The sequence below is a fragment of the Onychostoma macrolepis genome, chromosome 15 (assembly GCF_012432095.1).
Source record: "Onychostoma macrolepis isolate SWU-2019 chromosome 15, ASM1243209v1, whole genome shotgun sequence".
NCBI classification, from domain to species: domain Eukaryota; kingdom Metazoa; phylum Chordata; class Actinopteri; order Cypriniformes; family Cyprinidae; genus Onychostoma; species Onychostoma macrolepis.
In genome coordinates this window covers 26,184,441-26,202,178 of record NC_081169.1, presented here as the reverse complement: position 1 = coordinate 26,202,178, position 17,738 = coordinate 26,184,441, and the positions used below count along the sequence as shown (strand labels likewise).

Here is a 17,738-nt window from a genome sequence, read left to right as displayed (position 1 = left end):
TGTTTTTCTCAGGAGAAAAATATAGGAGACAAAGGTCTTAATTTGCTGTCCTTTCAACATCATTGCTGTCTATTAGAAACAGTTGAGACCTTTTAAGAGATCTTGGGTTTTTTTTAAATTTTATAATTGACCATCTTTGTTATTTCTGAAAATTAGTGAATTAATAATAAAGTGTGATTGGTTTGTTTTGAGACCTACACATACGAAATCAGTCTTTGAGAAATATCCCTTTGTCATGAATAAAGAATGATTTTCTAAGGTTAAGGTGAAGAGTCATTCATCACAAACTGACGATTTAGTGGAACTAGAAAACACATAAATTTTGATTTTGTTTTCTTATTGTTGATCATACAGGTTTTTTATTTTGTTTTTGTAGACTTTTTGGAAACAAAATCAGAGACAGAAAGCAGTTCATCGGAGACAAGCGGTTTGAAATATGGTGAAGATCCTGGACTGGTTCATTTGTCAAGGATTATTGTAAAGAGCTTGAAACATGATTAAATATATTTTACAGCTGCTTAGTACTAAACAAAAGAACTGAATGCTATGAGATTTTACTATTATGGTTTTGTAATTAGTTTCTCTGCTTCTTTGTTATTGTTCTTGAAACAGACAGAATTGATTTAAGTGATATGATCATTTACAGAGCTCTAATAACAAAATTTATATGGGAAGAAACACTGTAAATATGATATTAAATAAATATATAATTTGCTGGAGAAAACTGTATGAGGATCTGTGTGAATATGAATGACATTCACTCAGCCAGTAACAGCACATCTCAAATGTAATCATGCATGCTCAGTTTTTTTCTGTTTCATTGATTTTAACTTCATGTTGACAAACCATCATGTTCAAAGACAGAAGGAGGAGCGTAACATGCTGCGAATTTAAGAAGGTGCATATATGCCCAAATGCACATTTTATCTTTATTTATTACAACATATGTAAATGGATGTATCTAAATACATTTTTAGAATTTATCTACAAGGCTGTGTTCCCATTGTGTATTATTTTCATACACCGTTACATGGATATGTAAAGTCTTTTTTACCTTTATCATCTCAATGCAGTTCGATAATTCAATCTAAATGTTTTTTGCAGTTTTTAGTAAGCACATTTAAATGACAAAGAGAGATCAAGAACATTGATTCATACATGAATTTGTATCATTATTACATGACACTCATGACTGCTTCTATGAATTTATGAAATGTCTCTGTAAGGAAAATAAATATTCAATATAATAACTACAAATCTGACAAAATAATTAATGATGATAATTCTAGATATGTTCTTTAATTAAAAGATCAAACAAAAGATCTTTTAAGTTTCCATAAAGTAACTGACACTACTATTTAATGCATAAGACTTTGAGACTGGCCTACACTGAAATGTCAATATAAGCATGTCAACTTGTTTTAAATGATCACTGAATGAATTATGTGAATTATATCCATTCATCAAGCTGCAAGTGCATACTATGATCTAGACCAGTGATTCAGGATAAACTACTAATCATTAAAAGGGCACAAAAACAAGATTAAACATGAAAAGACACAAATATGTTCTATAATAACATATTAATGTGCAAAATATTCAATGTATTGGTAGAATATACAGCAAATAAAATATATAAAATAAATTAAGTACAAAGCAGATATGACTATGTTGATATATGATTGTTTTTTATACATGTGATCTGTAACAGGATGTTCAGCTATAGTCACACTGCAGCTGCAGAGTTGTTCACGTGGCATTTTAAATGTAGGCCATATCAGACTCTGATCTGAGCACCTGATGTTCCTAAACTGACCATGCATACAACAAATCCCAACCTGATCTCACAGAATTCCGTGTAATGTTCACGGACTTAATTAACCCCGAATCTGTGGTGGCATCACGGAATCGCCGAAAATTCCGTGATGGGCTCACAGAAGGCATCAGCCGTGGTCCATGCACGGATTCACTGGTTCAACACCAGCGCTGCATCGGACCACGTAAAAAGAGTGACTCCGATGCAGTTATACTTTCACTGGAGTACCTGACCCCACCCCTACCCTAAACCTACCCAGTTCTGAACAATAATGATGACGATAAATTTCCCAGTATCGCGTCGGCATATTGATGCTAAGGGTTTCCGTGCGTGGAGCACGGCTGATGCCTGTCACTGACTTACATTGGTATCACTTCTGTGAGCCCATCACGGAATTTTCGGCGATTCCGTGATGCCACCACAGATTCGGAGGTTAATTAAGTCCGTGAACATTACACGGAATTCTGTGAGATCATGTTGCAAATCCTGACATGATCATCATTATGATGTCATTAAATAAATTAAAATTAGCTGTTGGATGACACAAACCTCTAGAGTGAAGAAATGTCTCAAGGATGCAGTTACTTTGAATAAATACTTTATTAAATAACCTTTATAATGTTGAAAATGTGTGAGTTTGCATAAAGGTTTTTTTTTTTTTTTTAAAACCTGTCATTCTGTGATTGGTCATGCTATCCAGTAAGTCAGGGGTCTCCAAACTTGGCCCTGGAGGGCCACTGTCCTGCAGAGTTTAGCTATAACTTGCCTCAACACAATAGCCTGGAAGTTATGCCTAGTGAGACCTTGATTATCTGGTTCAGGTGTGATTATTTGAGGTTGGAGCTCAACTCTGCAGGACAGTGGCTCTCCAGGAGCAGGATTGGACATCCCTGCAGTAAGTCTAATGCAAATGAGCAGATAAACAGACAAACAAAGGTAATAAGAAAATTTACATCCATATAAGAGTGTATGATTCTACTAATTACTACAGTGGGTAACCACACATTCAAACAAATGATTATTAAGTGAAACTTCATAAACCTATTAATTCGTATATTTATGTAAAAGAAAAGTCTTTGCTCTGAACATTAACCTCTTTAAACCATGCAATAATGTGGTATTTTAATTTTACAGTCATGAAGTCCTCAGCACGTTTAGATCAAATCTGATGAAGACGTTTGTGTGTGTGAGGGAAGAGCAAAACACTCCTGAATGAGATCTACACAGAGCTCTACATCACCGAGAGTGAGAGTGGACAGATCAGTAATGAACATGAGGTGAGACAGATTGAGACACAATCCAGGAGAGCAGCAACAAAACTTTTGCACATAAACTCTCTTTGTTTTGTTCTGATGTTTGTCTTGTACAGGTAAATGCATAAATATCAATTCTGTTGTAGTTTGTCTGTTCTGTTTTTGCTTTACTGACTGAGCAAAAAGAACAAAGTATCTGGCAATACTCTGTCTAAGACAGTAAGTTACTCAATATTATCTGATATAGAAAAGCCATATGACACTTGCAGTCGTGTTGATCTAAATATTAGACCATATTTGATGATTAGAATACAATTATACTTCGATATTTATTATTTCACTTACTGCATTTGTTGAATTTGTTGTTCTGTGTCTTAAAGAGGAAGACTTTCAATTAAAAAAAATGAATAAAAATATATAAGATTAAGTAAGGTTATCATCCCACAATATATCATCCTGTCTGTGCACCTGTCCATGAGGCATACACAGCAGGTAAGCTCTGGGGTAAACTTTGGAATTGTTTTAGTTGTTTACAATGTTCAACATGATAAACTTCACTTGATAATTTTATGAGTTAATATTTTCTAAACTAAGACAATTAGATGTTCAGTCATTTCAACTGGAAATGAGCCTAAAAATCTGTTACTGTGAACTCAACGACACTCATGAGAGTGCATGACTACAAAGAAACTAATATTATTTTGAAGCAATTTAAAAATTGTGACTTATTATAAAATGACCCATTGTGAAAATACAGTTTCACTTTGTTATTGATGTCTTTCCTTTGACTTTTAGTGAGGAACTCCTCAACAGAGCCAAGTTATTGAATTTTAAAGGCTTTTTATGTGCAACATTAAATTGGCATGGGTTTGTAAATGGAGGTTATTCTGTTTTCAGTCATGCATAAGTTTGGAAGACAGCAGATGGCCTGAACTTTGAAAGGACCAAAGCTATAGAGTTGATACAGTATATTAAAGCAATGCTATTTTGAGGATTAATAGAGCACTCCATCATTAAGAAAGAATGAAAATCACTATTCACCCATACTGATTTGTGTATGTTGTATAAGAAATTAAATAATAAAGTTACTAAATCACCACTATGAGAAGTTAAATATTTATTTTAATACAGTTAAAAATCAACCCTGTTTGGATGCGACAAAGCAACGTGTTAATAGCGATTCCTTTAACTCCTGAAGATTATGCATTTAAATTTATTATTATTATTATTTTTTTTTTTTAAACGTTTTAAACATTTACACTTTTTGGTCAGTGATGATTTCACAGCTTAGATGACCCTGTACTATAAGTTCACCCAGAAGGTGTTGATTATTATACTTTATACTACGGGGCCGTTGAATGCTTGAATCTGATTGGCTGACGAACGTTCTAAGGTGTGCAATTATTTTCAGGGAAACGCACGGCGAACGTAGTTCCAGGCAGCTATTGACCGCATTACATGACCATATCACTTCGCCAAATGATTTCTGTTATTTCAAAGGTCTTACAACAGCAAAATAACCAAAACACAACGACACTGGCCAAACAAATAAATATAGTAAACAAAAGGATAAAAACGACAGATCATGTCATGAATAGCGATTTAAGTAGAAATACCAGACGAATGCCTTGAAATATATCATCTGATCGATGTCTTGAGGTGTGGCAACCGTAGTATAAGCAGAATAATTGACTTCGGTCCGTTGAATTATTAGAAAAATAATGCACACCCAAGGTGGTGATGCGGTCACGACGCGAATAATTCAACGGGCCCGTTGTCAATTATTCCTTACTTATCTTATGTTCTGCCTTGTGTCATATTTTGTGTTTCAATGAAAATAAAAGTCATACAGGTTTGAAACAAAATAAAAGTGTGTATATTATGACAAGTGTCATTTTCTGATATTAACATAGTCAGGGCCGGCGCTAGTTATAGGCAGGCAGAGCAGGCGATTGCCTAGGGCAGGGGTCGCCAAGTTCGGTCCTGGAGGGCCGGTGTCCTGCAGAGTTTAGCTCCAACCCTAATCAAACACACCTGAAGCAGCTAATCAAGGTCTTACTTGGTATACAGGCAGGTGTGTTGAGGCAAGTTGGAGCAAAACTATGCAGGACACCAGCCCTCCAGGATCAAGGTTGATGACCCCTTACCTATAGGGCCTTGGGCTTTGAGGAGGGGCCTCCATAACGTAGCATTCCCTATATGCCAGTCCACCAGTCAAGACGGGCAGAAATACTAGCCTCATTGTTCATTGGATATAGTTGAATTGTCACTCATCTGCAATTAAATCAATTAATGTTGCAGTTTCAAAACGGGTCCCGCCTTCTGAATGTTTGCATAACGAATACATCCTTCAGGTGCTGCGAACTAGGCGAAGCAAACATAGGGTGGTTGTGTACACACACTGCCAACACACATTTCAGTTCAAACAACTTGTAAAAGTGCATGTAGCATTATATGACCCCTTTAAAGTTTTTAAAGCATTTTAGCTACGCGTTTCCATTGTATAAATTCTGCTTTCAGAACTGTCACGTCAGTAACGGCGAGATGTCTGTCGATCCATAACACTGATTTTTCCTCTGAAACACAAAAACGAATTTATTAAAATAAAAAAAAATAGCCTATGTAGGCTATATTTTATGTTGTGAATAGCCAACCCTTTCCATCCGGCAGATATTGTTGCTTCTGGGCTGTGCATTGTAAATCACAGAAAGTCTACAAATAGGCCTACATTGTCTTCCGAAAACTTTCAACTTTAAAACTTGGGTCTTTTTTTTCCTTTTTTTTGTCACGTCCGTTAAGCAGGAATGCAGAGCGGTTCATTCCATCTCTATGTGAAGTGTTTGGACCCAGAGTGAAGGCAGATCAGGTGACTCCTCTGCTCCAGGCTTTGGACTTTAGCATCACTCTGAGTGGAAAATTACCCAGCAGCACCTGCAGATCTGTGGGGAGAGTTCTGGGCCTTTCAGCCTCAAAACTAAACCTGACTCTAAAGCCACAAGCCATCTCTGTCAGAGGACTCGAACGGCTTTTCAAACACATCAAACATCTTCAGAAACTGAGGTTTGGGATACGTTACCTGCATTTACACCATTTACATCATCCTGGAATCTGAAATGTGAATGTTTCTCATGATCTTTGTTTTTATTTTATCTTTGACAGTCTGGAAGACAGGATGTTAGTGAAGATGGTCAGAGCGCTGAGGTCATTTAAGGGTCCTTTTCCACTGACCACAGATGAGCTCTCACTGATCACAAAAGACTCGAAGCAAAATCTTCCTCATATCCTGAGCAGATTGACGTCTCTCCTGAGTCTGTTGTCTGTCCAGTGTTTGGATCTCACTGAGTGTAAATCAGAGGCTCTGTCTCTCACGACTCTGTTTGGTCTCCAGGAACCCATGACTATCAGGTCTGTGTTCAGCTCAGTGGCTTGGCCCAAGTTTTGTGAGTAAAATAAACTCTCTTACAAATTGATGAGTCCTGTTCTGTGTGTGTTCAGGTTCTCTAAAGAGGCTCTTCAGCAGCTGGTTTCAGTGGTGTATGAAGCACAGGATGATGAACTGACACGCTGCTTTCTGAAGAAGGTGTCTAAGGATCTGTCCTCCTGCTCACTGACCTGGGAAGTGATTCATTACCTGCTGCAACATCAAGCTATAAACTTGAAGTTGGACTTCAGAAGAGCAAAATCACTTGTGAAAACATCAGAGAACTTCTGCCATTATTAGACAGAATCCAGCTGAAACGGTAAAAGAATCTCTCAAGGACAAAGCTGCTCAGTTTGTAAGACTGTTTGTCATAAAACCTAGAAGAGAATTGCTATTTTTGAGCCATGAGTTCCCTCTGGAATTTCAAATGCTTTTTCAACTTTAAATTACATGATTTATGAGATGTTTATATCGTAGACAGACTTTTTTTTTTTTTTTACTCGCAAATACCCATTAGAAATTCCCATGAAAAATCAGCCTTACGACCTACAAATTGACATGACTAAACGGCTACATCCATTAAAGCAATTAAAGTTGCTTGTAGATTTCATCGAGTGATCTTATTCTCCACAGGCTGAGCCCCAGCTTTACTCTGTCCATCATTATGGAGATATACGAGACTCACATGACTGTTTAGTAATGCATGTGTGTGTTTGACAGTATTTGTGTGTGTGGTTTAGTGTTGACAGGCTGCTGTTGCTGAAGCTGCTTCATTGCTGCAGTTCCTCTGATCTCCAGCAGAAGGCAGCAGATGTTCTTCTCTCGGCTCTTCACAACAGACTGGACTTCTCCTGCTGCTCTGCTCTGGGTTCAACAAACACACAGAAAAAGCAAAAACATTTTAAATTAACCATTAAAGACTGTAGAATAATCTCATCTGTGCTTCAGAAAACGCAAAGTATTGTGAAGTTGATCTTACAGGACTGTGAGCTCTCTGATACGGCCTTGAAACAACTTTGGCCAATCCTGCCTCAAGTCCAGCTGAGGTAAGATATCTGACACTGATATATGACAATGCATTATTTTATCTTATTATAAAGTCTCTGTGTATTATTCTCACATTCATGTTTGTCCTTCTGTTCTCCTTCCTCTCATCAGCTGTAGTAAAGCTCTGCTGCTGCAGTTTCTGGCTTGTATTAGTACAGATGGAGCTGAGAGAGGCTCTTTAAGGAGGGCTGAGGCTCTTTCACAGGCTTTAGGAGGAGAGATGGACCTCAGTCACACTCAGATGGACCAGAGAGCTTGTGAACAGCTGGCTCTGTTTCTGGAATATTCTGAAGGACTGACAGAACTGGATCTCAGTCGCTGCAAACTCACTGATCACTGCATGGAGCCGCTGCTGCCACATCTGCACAAAGCCCAGACTCTGGCGTGAGTTACACAGACACGTCAGGGATAGAGAGATATAAAACACATTATTTAAACTTGTTTGTTTCATGTTTATTTCTATTCAGTTTATTCATCTCATTTCTTCTTATAGCCTGAGTCACAATAATATGACAAATGAATCAGCAAAGAGCATCCACAGTGTCGTCTGCACTCACAGCAATATTCAGACTGTACGGTAAGTGTGTGATCTGTGGTTTATTAGTGTAGATCTATTAACCCTTAATCTATTAATTAAACAAATGATAAATCATTTGTGTTTCGTGTTTATAAAGGCATGAGTCTGTTTTATTCAAGTCTCATATTTTGTAATCTGTAATCTAGAATTGTTTAATTACAGTAATGTAAAATAAATGCAGTCTGCTTTTTTGATATCTAAAATATTTAAATATGGGGGTTGAGGATGTTGATCAGTTGACTTGTAAATCATGGCGTGATCAATTTTGTGTTTGCAGACTCTTTGGAAACAAAATCAGTGATAGAAAGCAGTTCATCAGAGACAAACGATTTGAAATATGATGAGGATCCTGGACCAGAAGCTGACTGATATATCATTAAGATGATTTTTTGTATAAGGCTTGATTTATGATGAAACAGACAATCACTCTGCAAAGCACTAAACACTGTTCTGTGTCATAGTTTATTGTTTTAAATCATTTAAATGAAATGATTATATTACAAAGCTGTGATTATGTTTATATTGCAATATATTTTGCAATAATTATTTCTTGAGTATGTAGTACTATATTAATTTATCTTCACTGGCTACAACTCACATCAAGTTCAAGACATTGATGCTTGCGTACAGTACAGCCACAAGCTCCACACCGTCTTACTGACCTCCAACACCTTAGTACTATAATAGAGGTACAGTGTCACTTTCCCTAAAATTCACATTCACTGTCCCTTGCTGGTGGAATGATCTCCCCAGTATTACCCAGACTGCCAAATACAGTATATTCAAGAAACAGCAAAAATCAGTTTTTTTCAGTGAGCACTAAACTGTAGAGGTTGACTAGAATAAAAATATTTATATGCTTTATTTTCTTCGGGACAATGTGTAAACCTTTGTATTGTTAGCACTTCTGTTATTACCTCCTCAGGATGATTTGCTTTTCTATACTCCTGATTTTTAAGTCGTTTTGATTAAAAGCATCAGCTAAATGAATTAATGTAAACATACTCCAGTACTCAGTCTCTTTTAATGCAGTTAATTGCTGTGGGTGTTATTATTATGGTTCTTGTTTTCATACAGCATCTATAATTATTCCAATAAACACTTCTGACCAGTAGGCTACTTTGTCTCCTCTTTTCTTCTCCCCTGCCTTGCTCTTTTTGGACTTGTAGAAAACTAGTATGACAAGGTATTGAATAACAGAAATATCCAATGAATGCTGGATCCGACCTTGTTTCAAAGACAGAGTCGATCACTTTAAACCCTTTTTTTTTTTAAAGATGTCATGAAATTTTCCGGTGTTTACTTTTAAACTATGTATGTAGATGTACGTTGACAATGTGGCCATAGCGCTTATTGTGTCATATGGCTCGTTGGTCTAGGGGTATGATTCTCGCTTAGGGTGCGAGAGGTCCCGGGTTCAAATCCCGGACGAGCCCTGTATCTTTTTTCTTCTTCACTCTTTACAAAATGCTGGATTATTTAAAACAACAGTGTTCTTCAATTTCATTTATTTATTGTAATGTAGATTGTAATCAAGGTAGAAATCCACCGACATCTGTCGCAACACTTTATCATGAATCAGTGCACATCGGTAGCATTTACCGAACTGAACGGCACTGCTGTCGATTGTATGTAACGGACTGTAGTACTGTACCCCACTAAATGGTAATGTGATTATACTGATTTAAAAAACGTGGGAACAAAAAGATTAAAAGTATGACCCCGACGTGATTTGAACACGCAACCTTCTGATCTGGAGTCAGACGCGCTACCGTTGCGCCACGAGGTCTCACGGTAGTGTAGAGTAAAATATTAGCCCTTTATAGAATAGTTTTGTCAAATGTGTGACTAACATTGAATCTAATAAAATTGAAGTCACGTGTAGTTTATTTGAAACTAACCATTTACATACTAATCCAAACCGCAAATTGATGTGATCCAGTTCGACACGCATTTGTACAAGGTAGTATTAAATTGCCGTTATTGTATCTATCATTTCGTACATAATGTCCTTATGTACAAATGCTCTTATATATACCCTATAATATATAGAACTATATACAGAACAGTTTTTCACGCAATGTTGAAATATTTGAGATATGGAACTGAGCAATATTTTTGTGGCTCGTTGGTCTAGGGGTATGATTCTCGCTTTGGGTGCGAGAGGTCCCGGGTTCAAATCCCGGACGAGCCCTTCCTTTTCTTATTTTTCAATTGAAAATGTGCTGACGATTACTGCGGCAAATGTAGTCCACCGCAACCGACCTCTTTTAGAAGCACGGTATTTCAAACAAGGCAGAGTAGCATGCGCGAGTCGTGGTTAAATAGTGAAGGATGAAGTTCTGTAAGTTAACTAATTTACAGTATTAAACATCCACAATAATAAGACAACGCATCATATTATTTAAAAGAACCACAACATCCAAATCACTCAAGATGTGCATTTACCACCACACTATTTACAGCACTCCAGTCAAAAAATTTGGCCAGTACGGGGATCGAACCCGCGACCTTGGCGTTATTAGCACCACGCTCTAACCAACTGAGCTAACCGGCCATGTAAGCCCAGTCAAAAATATCTTTTGAAAAACGTATGTCTGATGTAGTGGGCACTGTTCTCAAAAGTAGGAGAATAGAAATACTAATGTTTCTCCAGTAAACGCGAGCTGTAAATCATGTCTAAAATGTGAGATAGATTAATTCATTTGTTAATGGTCTTTTGAGTTACTGAATGCACAAAGTTGCACAGCGCACTTATATTCTACTACCGCTAGATGTCAGTAGATCTCAACTGAACTACTTTTTCTCCGCACAAAGCTTGACTATAAAGTTATTAAACTGAAGGCTGTTTTTTTTTTTATTATGGCATCTGACATTTGCCAACTAACGTTTTTCAAATAAATAAACAAATCCAGTGCAATTGTAACTTTGTAACCATAATTAATTTGTATAATAAAAGATCATGCTCTTGGTTTATCTCGATGACAAAGAATGCAAACACCTAGTTTTAGGTAAACTTTATCTCCATCTAACAACATTCAAAAGTCCTCATCATACAGTGAAAAGAAGTTATTGTAAAGTCACCCAGCATGTTTTTACTAGCTGTGATGCTTGCTTAATGTCTCTATGAGAAATCAGTCATATCATTCCATCTAAAAGAATGTTGTAAGCTTCTCTGCTTATCTAGACTTACCAAAGTGGATTTTACTCACGTGATCTGCAAAGCTGACTAAATATGTATTTATCTGCAGTAGGCTATGTATCACTTTCATCTTCATCTGCAAGGGAGCATCATTTAAGCAAAACCCAGGGAACTTTATTTTAGTTCTATAACATTAATTTCTATATAGTTTATTCAAGAAAGTGCATGGAATTCAAGGGGTTTCCAATTCACTGTAAGTGAAATGCTGTATGTACACTGTATACAGTATGGTCTCAGTCACATGTTCACGTTTCAAGACCACATCCTGAACGCTCCTCTGATAATATTTGAACTCTGATCATGTTTTTTTAGAATAAGAGATGTCTGTTAAGAGCTGGAAAAGAGGAAGTGGCCTGGTGTTGTCAGTTCTGCAGCTGCAAAGTCTTCTTCAGGAAACAGCTTGTTGGGTGAAACTACCAAGACAAGCAATCAGTTTGTAATGTGCACAATGAATAAAAAAAATTCTGACTTGCTCTATCTACATATACTAACTACAATAAAGTTTTTTAAAATAGCTTACATTTTTAGCTGCCATTAAAGTGCCTTTCCTGATCAGTCACACAGAGGCACGTTTCATCATTCAAAGAATTCTTGATGTATAAAATCAAGATCTACCCTACATTGTTTCCCTCATTGAATATCAATACGTCACATTAGAGACAGAAGGTCAAAAAAGGAAGGTCAAAACTTAAACTGGGCAGAAATGAACACATTTCTTACAGAAAGCGGGGGTTTGTCATTTATTAGATAAGGTGAGACAGGGATGACAAGGTCTCAACATTCAAGATTTATTTTCATTAACAATAAATTATCTTTTTACAAAATGAAATAGGACAATTATTTGGCAACAACTCTTTACCACATTTTTTAACATGAGAGGTTTTCATATGAACATGCACACAACTATAAAACACCTACTCCAGCCGAGCAGCAAGACTCATCTCTCATGGAAGTTACAGTCTCTATTAGAAAAGATTGTTAAACCATGTCCAAAGCAGATTCGACTAATAAAATGACAAAAGCATCTATTCTTTGTAAATGGATGTTTATGACCTAACAGGCTATGAGCAGCAAGTGACATGCCGCACCAAAAAATAATAATAGTGCCTAAAATCTTCTCCTGTGGTTCAAAAAAGAAAACATGGTAGGTTTGGAACAAAATTAGTAAAAAAAACAGTTTTGGGGGTGAACTATCCCTTTAAGACAAGTCAGTTCACAGCAGCCATCTTGTTAGAAGCTATTTTCTAGTAATGCAGTTGCATCTCGTATTTGCTATATTTATATATACTGTATACTTGTGGAATAAAGACCAAAATAAATTAAAAAAAAAACCTTACAAAAAAAAAAAAAAGACGACTTCAAAATAGTCTATCAGTATGGTCAATTGTGCTTCTTAAATCATGCAAAAAAAGTATTTATTTATATTAATTATTTAATCATATATATATATATATATATATATATATAAATACACACATTATTTTAATTGGTTGTGCATCCAAATAAAAAGGTGATTGTCTGTATCAAAAATGTGATTAGTTAATATTAAACATGGTTATGCTATATTAAACACTGAGCATTTTCGCTTTCAGTATGGACAAATGTCTTGATTCTGGAAAGTTACCATGTTGAATCTGGTTAGGACACGGTTGTTAGACTGGTTTAACAACATTACTCTCTTGTGTGTGGTGTGTTTGTGTAGGAAAACATTGTTTAATGTGTATGTGATTGTACACATATTTTCATGCAGCACGTGCAATAAACGCCTCCGTGTTCTTCATCTGCATTTTTTACCTCCATGTTCCCCAATAATCGCATTCAAAATGCTATATATGTGCATTTGATTATCTTTGTTCATTTTCTCTCTTATTTTCATTTTGTTCTTCAAGTGGATGGGAGGAGAATGAGCTCCATACGGTGCTGTACATCCTCTTTGTCCTCAGAGGTTAGTTTAAAAACACAAGCCTGTAATGTCAGTAAGGTGTGACCATGCACATTAATACATTCCTTTTCCAGAGAAGCATTACGACTTTACAAAAGTCCTGACGTAGCATTTATTTTCCTTCACCTCATATGCGTCAGAAAAGTAGTCCCGTGTGTGATTGCGGAAGTTGAAATCCTTCATGCTAACAGTGTGTTAGGACTGTATGGAAGCAGCGATTCAAAAACACAAGTGCTTATAGTGCAAGAGCTCTTCCACGACCCTGTCGAGTCCTCACTGTGACGCCGGACACGTATTCAATAAAACACTGGACACAGAATGACTATCGGTCCGCCGTGACATCTAGGGGATGCCGCTTCCGGGTTACCGGGTCAGGAATTAGGAGAACGTATGATGCTTGTGGTGGTTATGCAATGTCATTTCTTGCTCCTTATCTACAGGTCAGTCCAGGTGGGAGTGTATTGGGGGCTTTTAGCTGGGCGGCGCCCCCTGGAGGCGGCTCTGGCCCCCTGTGCTCCTTCCTGAGCCTGCTGGATCCTCTGACACTCTTTGAGGTTCTGAGCCCGAACTTCAGCACTCATGATCTTCTCCACCACGCGGGTCGGGAACCAGCCTCGCTCGCCATCATGCAACCTTTCACCCAACATCCAGCCTGAGGGTGAGAGAGACGGATATGCCATGAATGTTCAGAGAGAAGAAAAACAGGAAGGACATGTCACAAAAATAATAAAACAGAACAGACGAAAGGAAGCAACACAGCAAGAGAGACAAGTTCACGCAAATGACAGCAGATGATGCAGAAATGAAAGACGAAGACCTGGTCTAGCCAAAAACAGCAAAGTCTGATGAAGTTGCACGGCTTATTGCAAGTCTTTTGTTTAAGGCATGCACTGACTGATTTTTAAGGACGTCTAATGTTTGTGATCTCTTACCATCATCGGTACACTCCAGAATGTGCAGCACATCAGCCATTTCTACAGAGAGCTCATCAGGTTCCTGAGAGGAGTACGACTGGATACACTGAACCTGTGGAGAATCTGACATGCACCAGAAAAACAATAAATCAGACTGCACACAGATATCTCACTAATTCAAGTCAAGAAAGTAAAATAAAATAAAATGTATTACATTATTTATTCAATAAATTAATTTAATAAATAAAAAAAAATAAATTATATTATTAGAAAATTAAAATAAATTAATTAAAATTAAAATAAATAAATAAATAAATTTCTTTACATTACTTGTCATATTTTAAATACAAATTTATATACGGTATACATACATACACACACACACACACACACACACACACACACATATATATATATATATATATATATATACAAACACACACACACACACACACACACACAATATATATATACACACAGACATACATACACACATATATATATATATATATATATATATATATATATATATATATGTGTTATATTATTTCCTGTATAATATTAGAAAAATTATTTTATTATTTATTTGAAATAAAATGAAATAGAATAGTCTTTCATGTCACTTATTTATTGGGACAGGAAGAAATAGGACAGTAAAAGATGATAAATATAGAAGGAACGGGACTGAGAAATGGGATTTTGAATCAATTACAGAGATAACTAGTGTGATGACAGAAATGGAAACTGTCTAATTATGACAAATAGAGATGGGAATTATCTTGTCTGATTCAGAAACCAGTACCTCATTTTTACATTTAGCAGCTTGAGCTTTTTATCCAAATCAATGTGCAGGTGGTGGTTGAGGAGAGACCCCCTATATGATTGTAACGCGCTTTGGGTGTATAGCAATACACAATAAAGCGCTATATAAATGCTTCATTCATTCATTCATTCATTCAAGCTTTATGATTCTTCAGAATCAAACTCATGGGATAGTGGTATGCTACATAGGGTGTGTACGCATAATATGTGATGTACCTGGTTGGTGAGTGCTGGTTGAGAGGAATCTCGTACGTCGGTTTGGAGTCAAAGCATATATCCAGCGCAGTTTATCGCTTCTGTAAACATTCATAGAGCCATTAGTGCACAAAGCAAACATGTCCTGTAATCTCTGTGATAGTGGTTTAGGACTGCGTTCTCACATGCTTTCAGACTTGAGCATGTAGCTGACTTCTCTGTCCTCCTGGTTCTCCAGCAGCTTCAGCACAAACGCACAGGCCAGCATCTGACCCTGATCCTCCAGGTCTTCAGTCCTCAGCATGGAGCGGCTGCAAGAGTCCAGAACCTGGTACTTCTCTCCACTGAAACACACATTCAAAATACAAATACAATATATTTTTTTAGCAAAAACAAACATAATACCCAGAAAAACAATCATTGGAGAGTGAGACTAGTGAGTAAATATCAGTCAAGTACATTATTCAGACAACATTTAGCCATTTTAAACTATTTCAGCATTCATCTTTCGACAATCAATATCAACAAATCATTAAATGGACAATCAAATATTTCTTTTTCTTTTTTTGTAAAACAAAGGCCTATTCACACTAAGAACAATAGCAATAACTATATTAGTGTCCACACTAATGGATAATATCATTATTTTGTGTGGACTCTAAAACGCACATCAACTCATAACAAATTAAAACAAAATTAAATATATTTATTATGATTTCTAACAATTAAAATATTATAGTATTTTTTAAATACACTTAAAATTGTATTTAATGCTGTATTTATTGTAGTTGTAAATAATGTATTTTATTTATTATTATAATTATTTCATTTATAATCATTAGAATTATATTTATTATTATACTGAATTTCATCATAATGATTTTATTTATTTTAAATAAATATTTTTTCATATTATTTATTATTACATTACTTAGTATATAATATTACAAATTAAAAAATATTACATCATATATTATTATATCATTTATTTTACAATATTAATGTGCACACTAACAGACGATATCATTGCGTTTATTATAAGCGACCACAGACCTGGAGCTGCGTTTGGTGATGAGCAGCAGGTTATTGAAAAGGAACAGGTAGATGGGGTGGTAGAGCTTGCGGCTGCGCATGGTCCTGGTGCTCTTGGGCCCGGACATCTGCTGCACCTCACCCTTCTTCAGGAGCCAGCGAGAGTGAGAAATCACCGGCACTGACTGCAAACATGAGAACAGAACTACACTTAACGGCCTTACAAAGATGAGGGTTGTAAGAGTTTCATTCCGATACCCAAGTAAAGACTTCTTACCAAGAGCTCTTGTAACAATTAAAGGGATAGTACACTCAAAAATGAAAATTATGTGATCATTTATTCAGCCTCATATTGTTTTACATGGAACAAAAAAGGAGATATTTAACAGAATGTTCATGTTGCTCATCTTTTTAGAATGAAAATGCATTGCAAAGAATTCAAGATGTGTTTTTAATGTCACTACGTTTGACATTAATATACCAAATGTCGTTGATTCTCATATGTATCATAATCGAATGATACTTGAATCAAGTTTGAGTCAACATATGCAAATAAGAGCTAGAAACGATTTTTAGCACACAATGACTTAAATTTTACTCTGTTAATCACATACAGCTATTACCGTATTTTCTGCAAATATGTTGCATCTGAATAGTCTGGGTCAAAATTTGCATTGTTATGTATTACCGAGAGAAAAAATGCATTGGTATATGAGTCACATTTTATTATTACATTCTGAAATAATGCTAAATAATAGTAAATAAAACAAAACACATTAGAAACAATACACTGAAAAATTTTTTGGATTTAATTAAAAAAAAATTCACTCAATCGCTAGTCAATTTTACAAGTAATTACAAAGAAACAGCAAATAATTATAAATTATTTTTATTCTTTGTTTTTTTACACCTTTGAAATATATTTCTTTTATTTACAGTGTATTAACATATTTTATGGCTTTTTTTGACACTTGACAGTCACCAGTCCCTATTTAATCTCATTGTATGGAAAAGAGCAGCTTTACCAGTCTGCTAAACATCTCCTTTTGTGTTCAACAGAAGAAAGTAAGTCATACGGTTTGGAATGACATGAAGAAATTACATTTTTTAGATGAACTGTTCTTTTAAGTACAGTAGAAGAGTGTGTTCAGGGTTATGGCACAACATAGTCTTTCAGTACCTTTGACTTGAATTCAAGTGTTTTCTCGATGCTGATCAGCTCCTCGGTGCGACTCATCTTCCTCACTCCTTCATTGCACTCCTTCACAATCTGAGAGAGACAAGCACACACCCACATGTACATTAATATCTTTGTGGGAATTTCCCATTCACTTCTATTTTAATAAGAGCTAATTATAAGCACTCTACGCTAACCCACATATAAACCCTAACCTTCAAATACAACATTAGGTATTTTTAGATACAAATTAGACCATTATTAAACCCATTTTTAAAACTGATTCCTTGAGGGAACGTCTCCAGTTCATCAGGTTTTACTATTCCCTCAGAAATGTTGT

At 36.0% G+C, this 17,738-nt stretch overlaps 3 protein-coding genes and 4 non-coding genes across 11 annotated transcripts in view; 4 read left to right on the top strand and 3 right to left on the bottom strand.

The window, feature by feature from the left end:
- The window catches only part of si:ch211-281l24.3 (uncharacterized), a 65,916-nt gene extending 64,926 nt beyond the window's left edge, over window positions 1–990 (top strand). The window contains 1 exon segment of the mRNA XM_058799250.1: window positions 377–990. Within this exon segment, the coding sequence (XP_058655233.1) occupies window positions 377–443 (67 nt within the window). The 3' untranslated portion in view covers window positions 444–990.
- LOC131554127 (uncharacterized) lies at window positions 776–7,369 on the top strand. 2 transcript variants are annotated; one of them, XM_058799249.1, is made up of 6 exons: window positions 776–898; window positions 2,951–3,093; window positions 5,872–6,129; window positions 6,229–6,474; window positions 6,565–6,809; window positions 7,231–7,369. In XM_058799249.1, exons 2-5 carry the CDS (start codon window positions 3,029–3,031, stop codon window positions 6,788–6,790), a joined length of 795 nt encoding a protein of 264 aa, XP_058655232.1. In that variant the 5' UTR covers window positions 776–898; window positions 2,951–3,028; the 3' UTR covers window positions 6,791–6,809; window positions 7,231–7,369. The 2 variants fall into 2 exon arrangements, with proteins under 2 accessions (XP_058655232.1, XP_058655231.1); XM_058799248.1 differs by having other exon boundaries at window positions 5,869–6,129.
- Window positions 7,370–9,478: 2,109 nt separating this feature from the next.
- Window positions 9,479–9,550, top strand: trnap-agg (transfer RNA proline (anticodon AGG)). Its single transcript has one exon. It is a non-coding gene; the product is annotated as a tRNA-Pro (tRNA).
- A 281-nt stretch (window positions 9,551–9,831) lies between these two features.
- Window positions 9,832–9,903, bottom strand: trnaw-cca (transfer RNA tryptophan (anticodon CCA)). The gene has a single exon. It is a non-coding gene; the product is annotated as a tRNA-Trp (tRNA).
- A 333-nt stretch (window positions 9,904–10,236) lies between these two features.
- On the top strand, window positions 10,237–10,308 carry trnap-ugg (transfer RNA proline (anticodon UGG)). The gene has a single exon. It is a non-coding gene; the product is annotated as a tRNA-Pro (tRNA).
- Window positions 10,309–10,597: 289 nt separating this feature from the next.
- On the bottom strand, window positions 10,598–10,671 carry trnai-aau (transfer RNA isoleucine (anticodon AAU)). The gene has a single exon. It is a non-coding gene; the product is annotated as a tRNA-Ile (tRNA).
- Window positions 10,672–12,744: 2,073 nt separating this feature from the next.
- Window positions 12,745–17,738, bottom strand: part of ngef (neuronal guanine nucleotide exchange factor) — a 36,449-nt gene continuing 31,455 nt past the window's right edge. For all 4 annotated transcript variants that reach the window (XM_058799345.1, XM_058799344.1, XM_058799343.1 and 1 more), the window contains 6 exons: window positions 17,402–17,491; window positions 16,243–16,406; window positions 15,375–15,533; window positions 15,211–15,290; window positions 14,191–14,295; window positions 12,745–13,910 (listed from right to left, as the gene is read on the bottom strand). In XM_058799345.1, coding sequence (XP_058655328.1) covers window positions 13,693–13,910; window positions 14,191–14,295; window positions 15,211–15,290; window positions 15,375–15,533; window positions 16,243–16,406; window positions 17,402–17,491 — 816 coding nt within the window. In that variant the 3' untranslated portion in view covers window positions 12,745–13,692. The remainder of the gene's footprint in view (window positions 13,911–14,190; window positions 14,296–15,210; window positions 15,291–15,374; window positions 15,534–16,242; window positions 16,407–17,401; window positions 17,492–17,738) is intronic.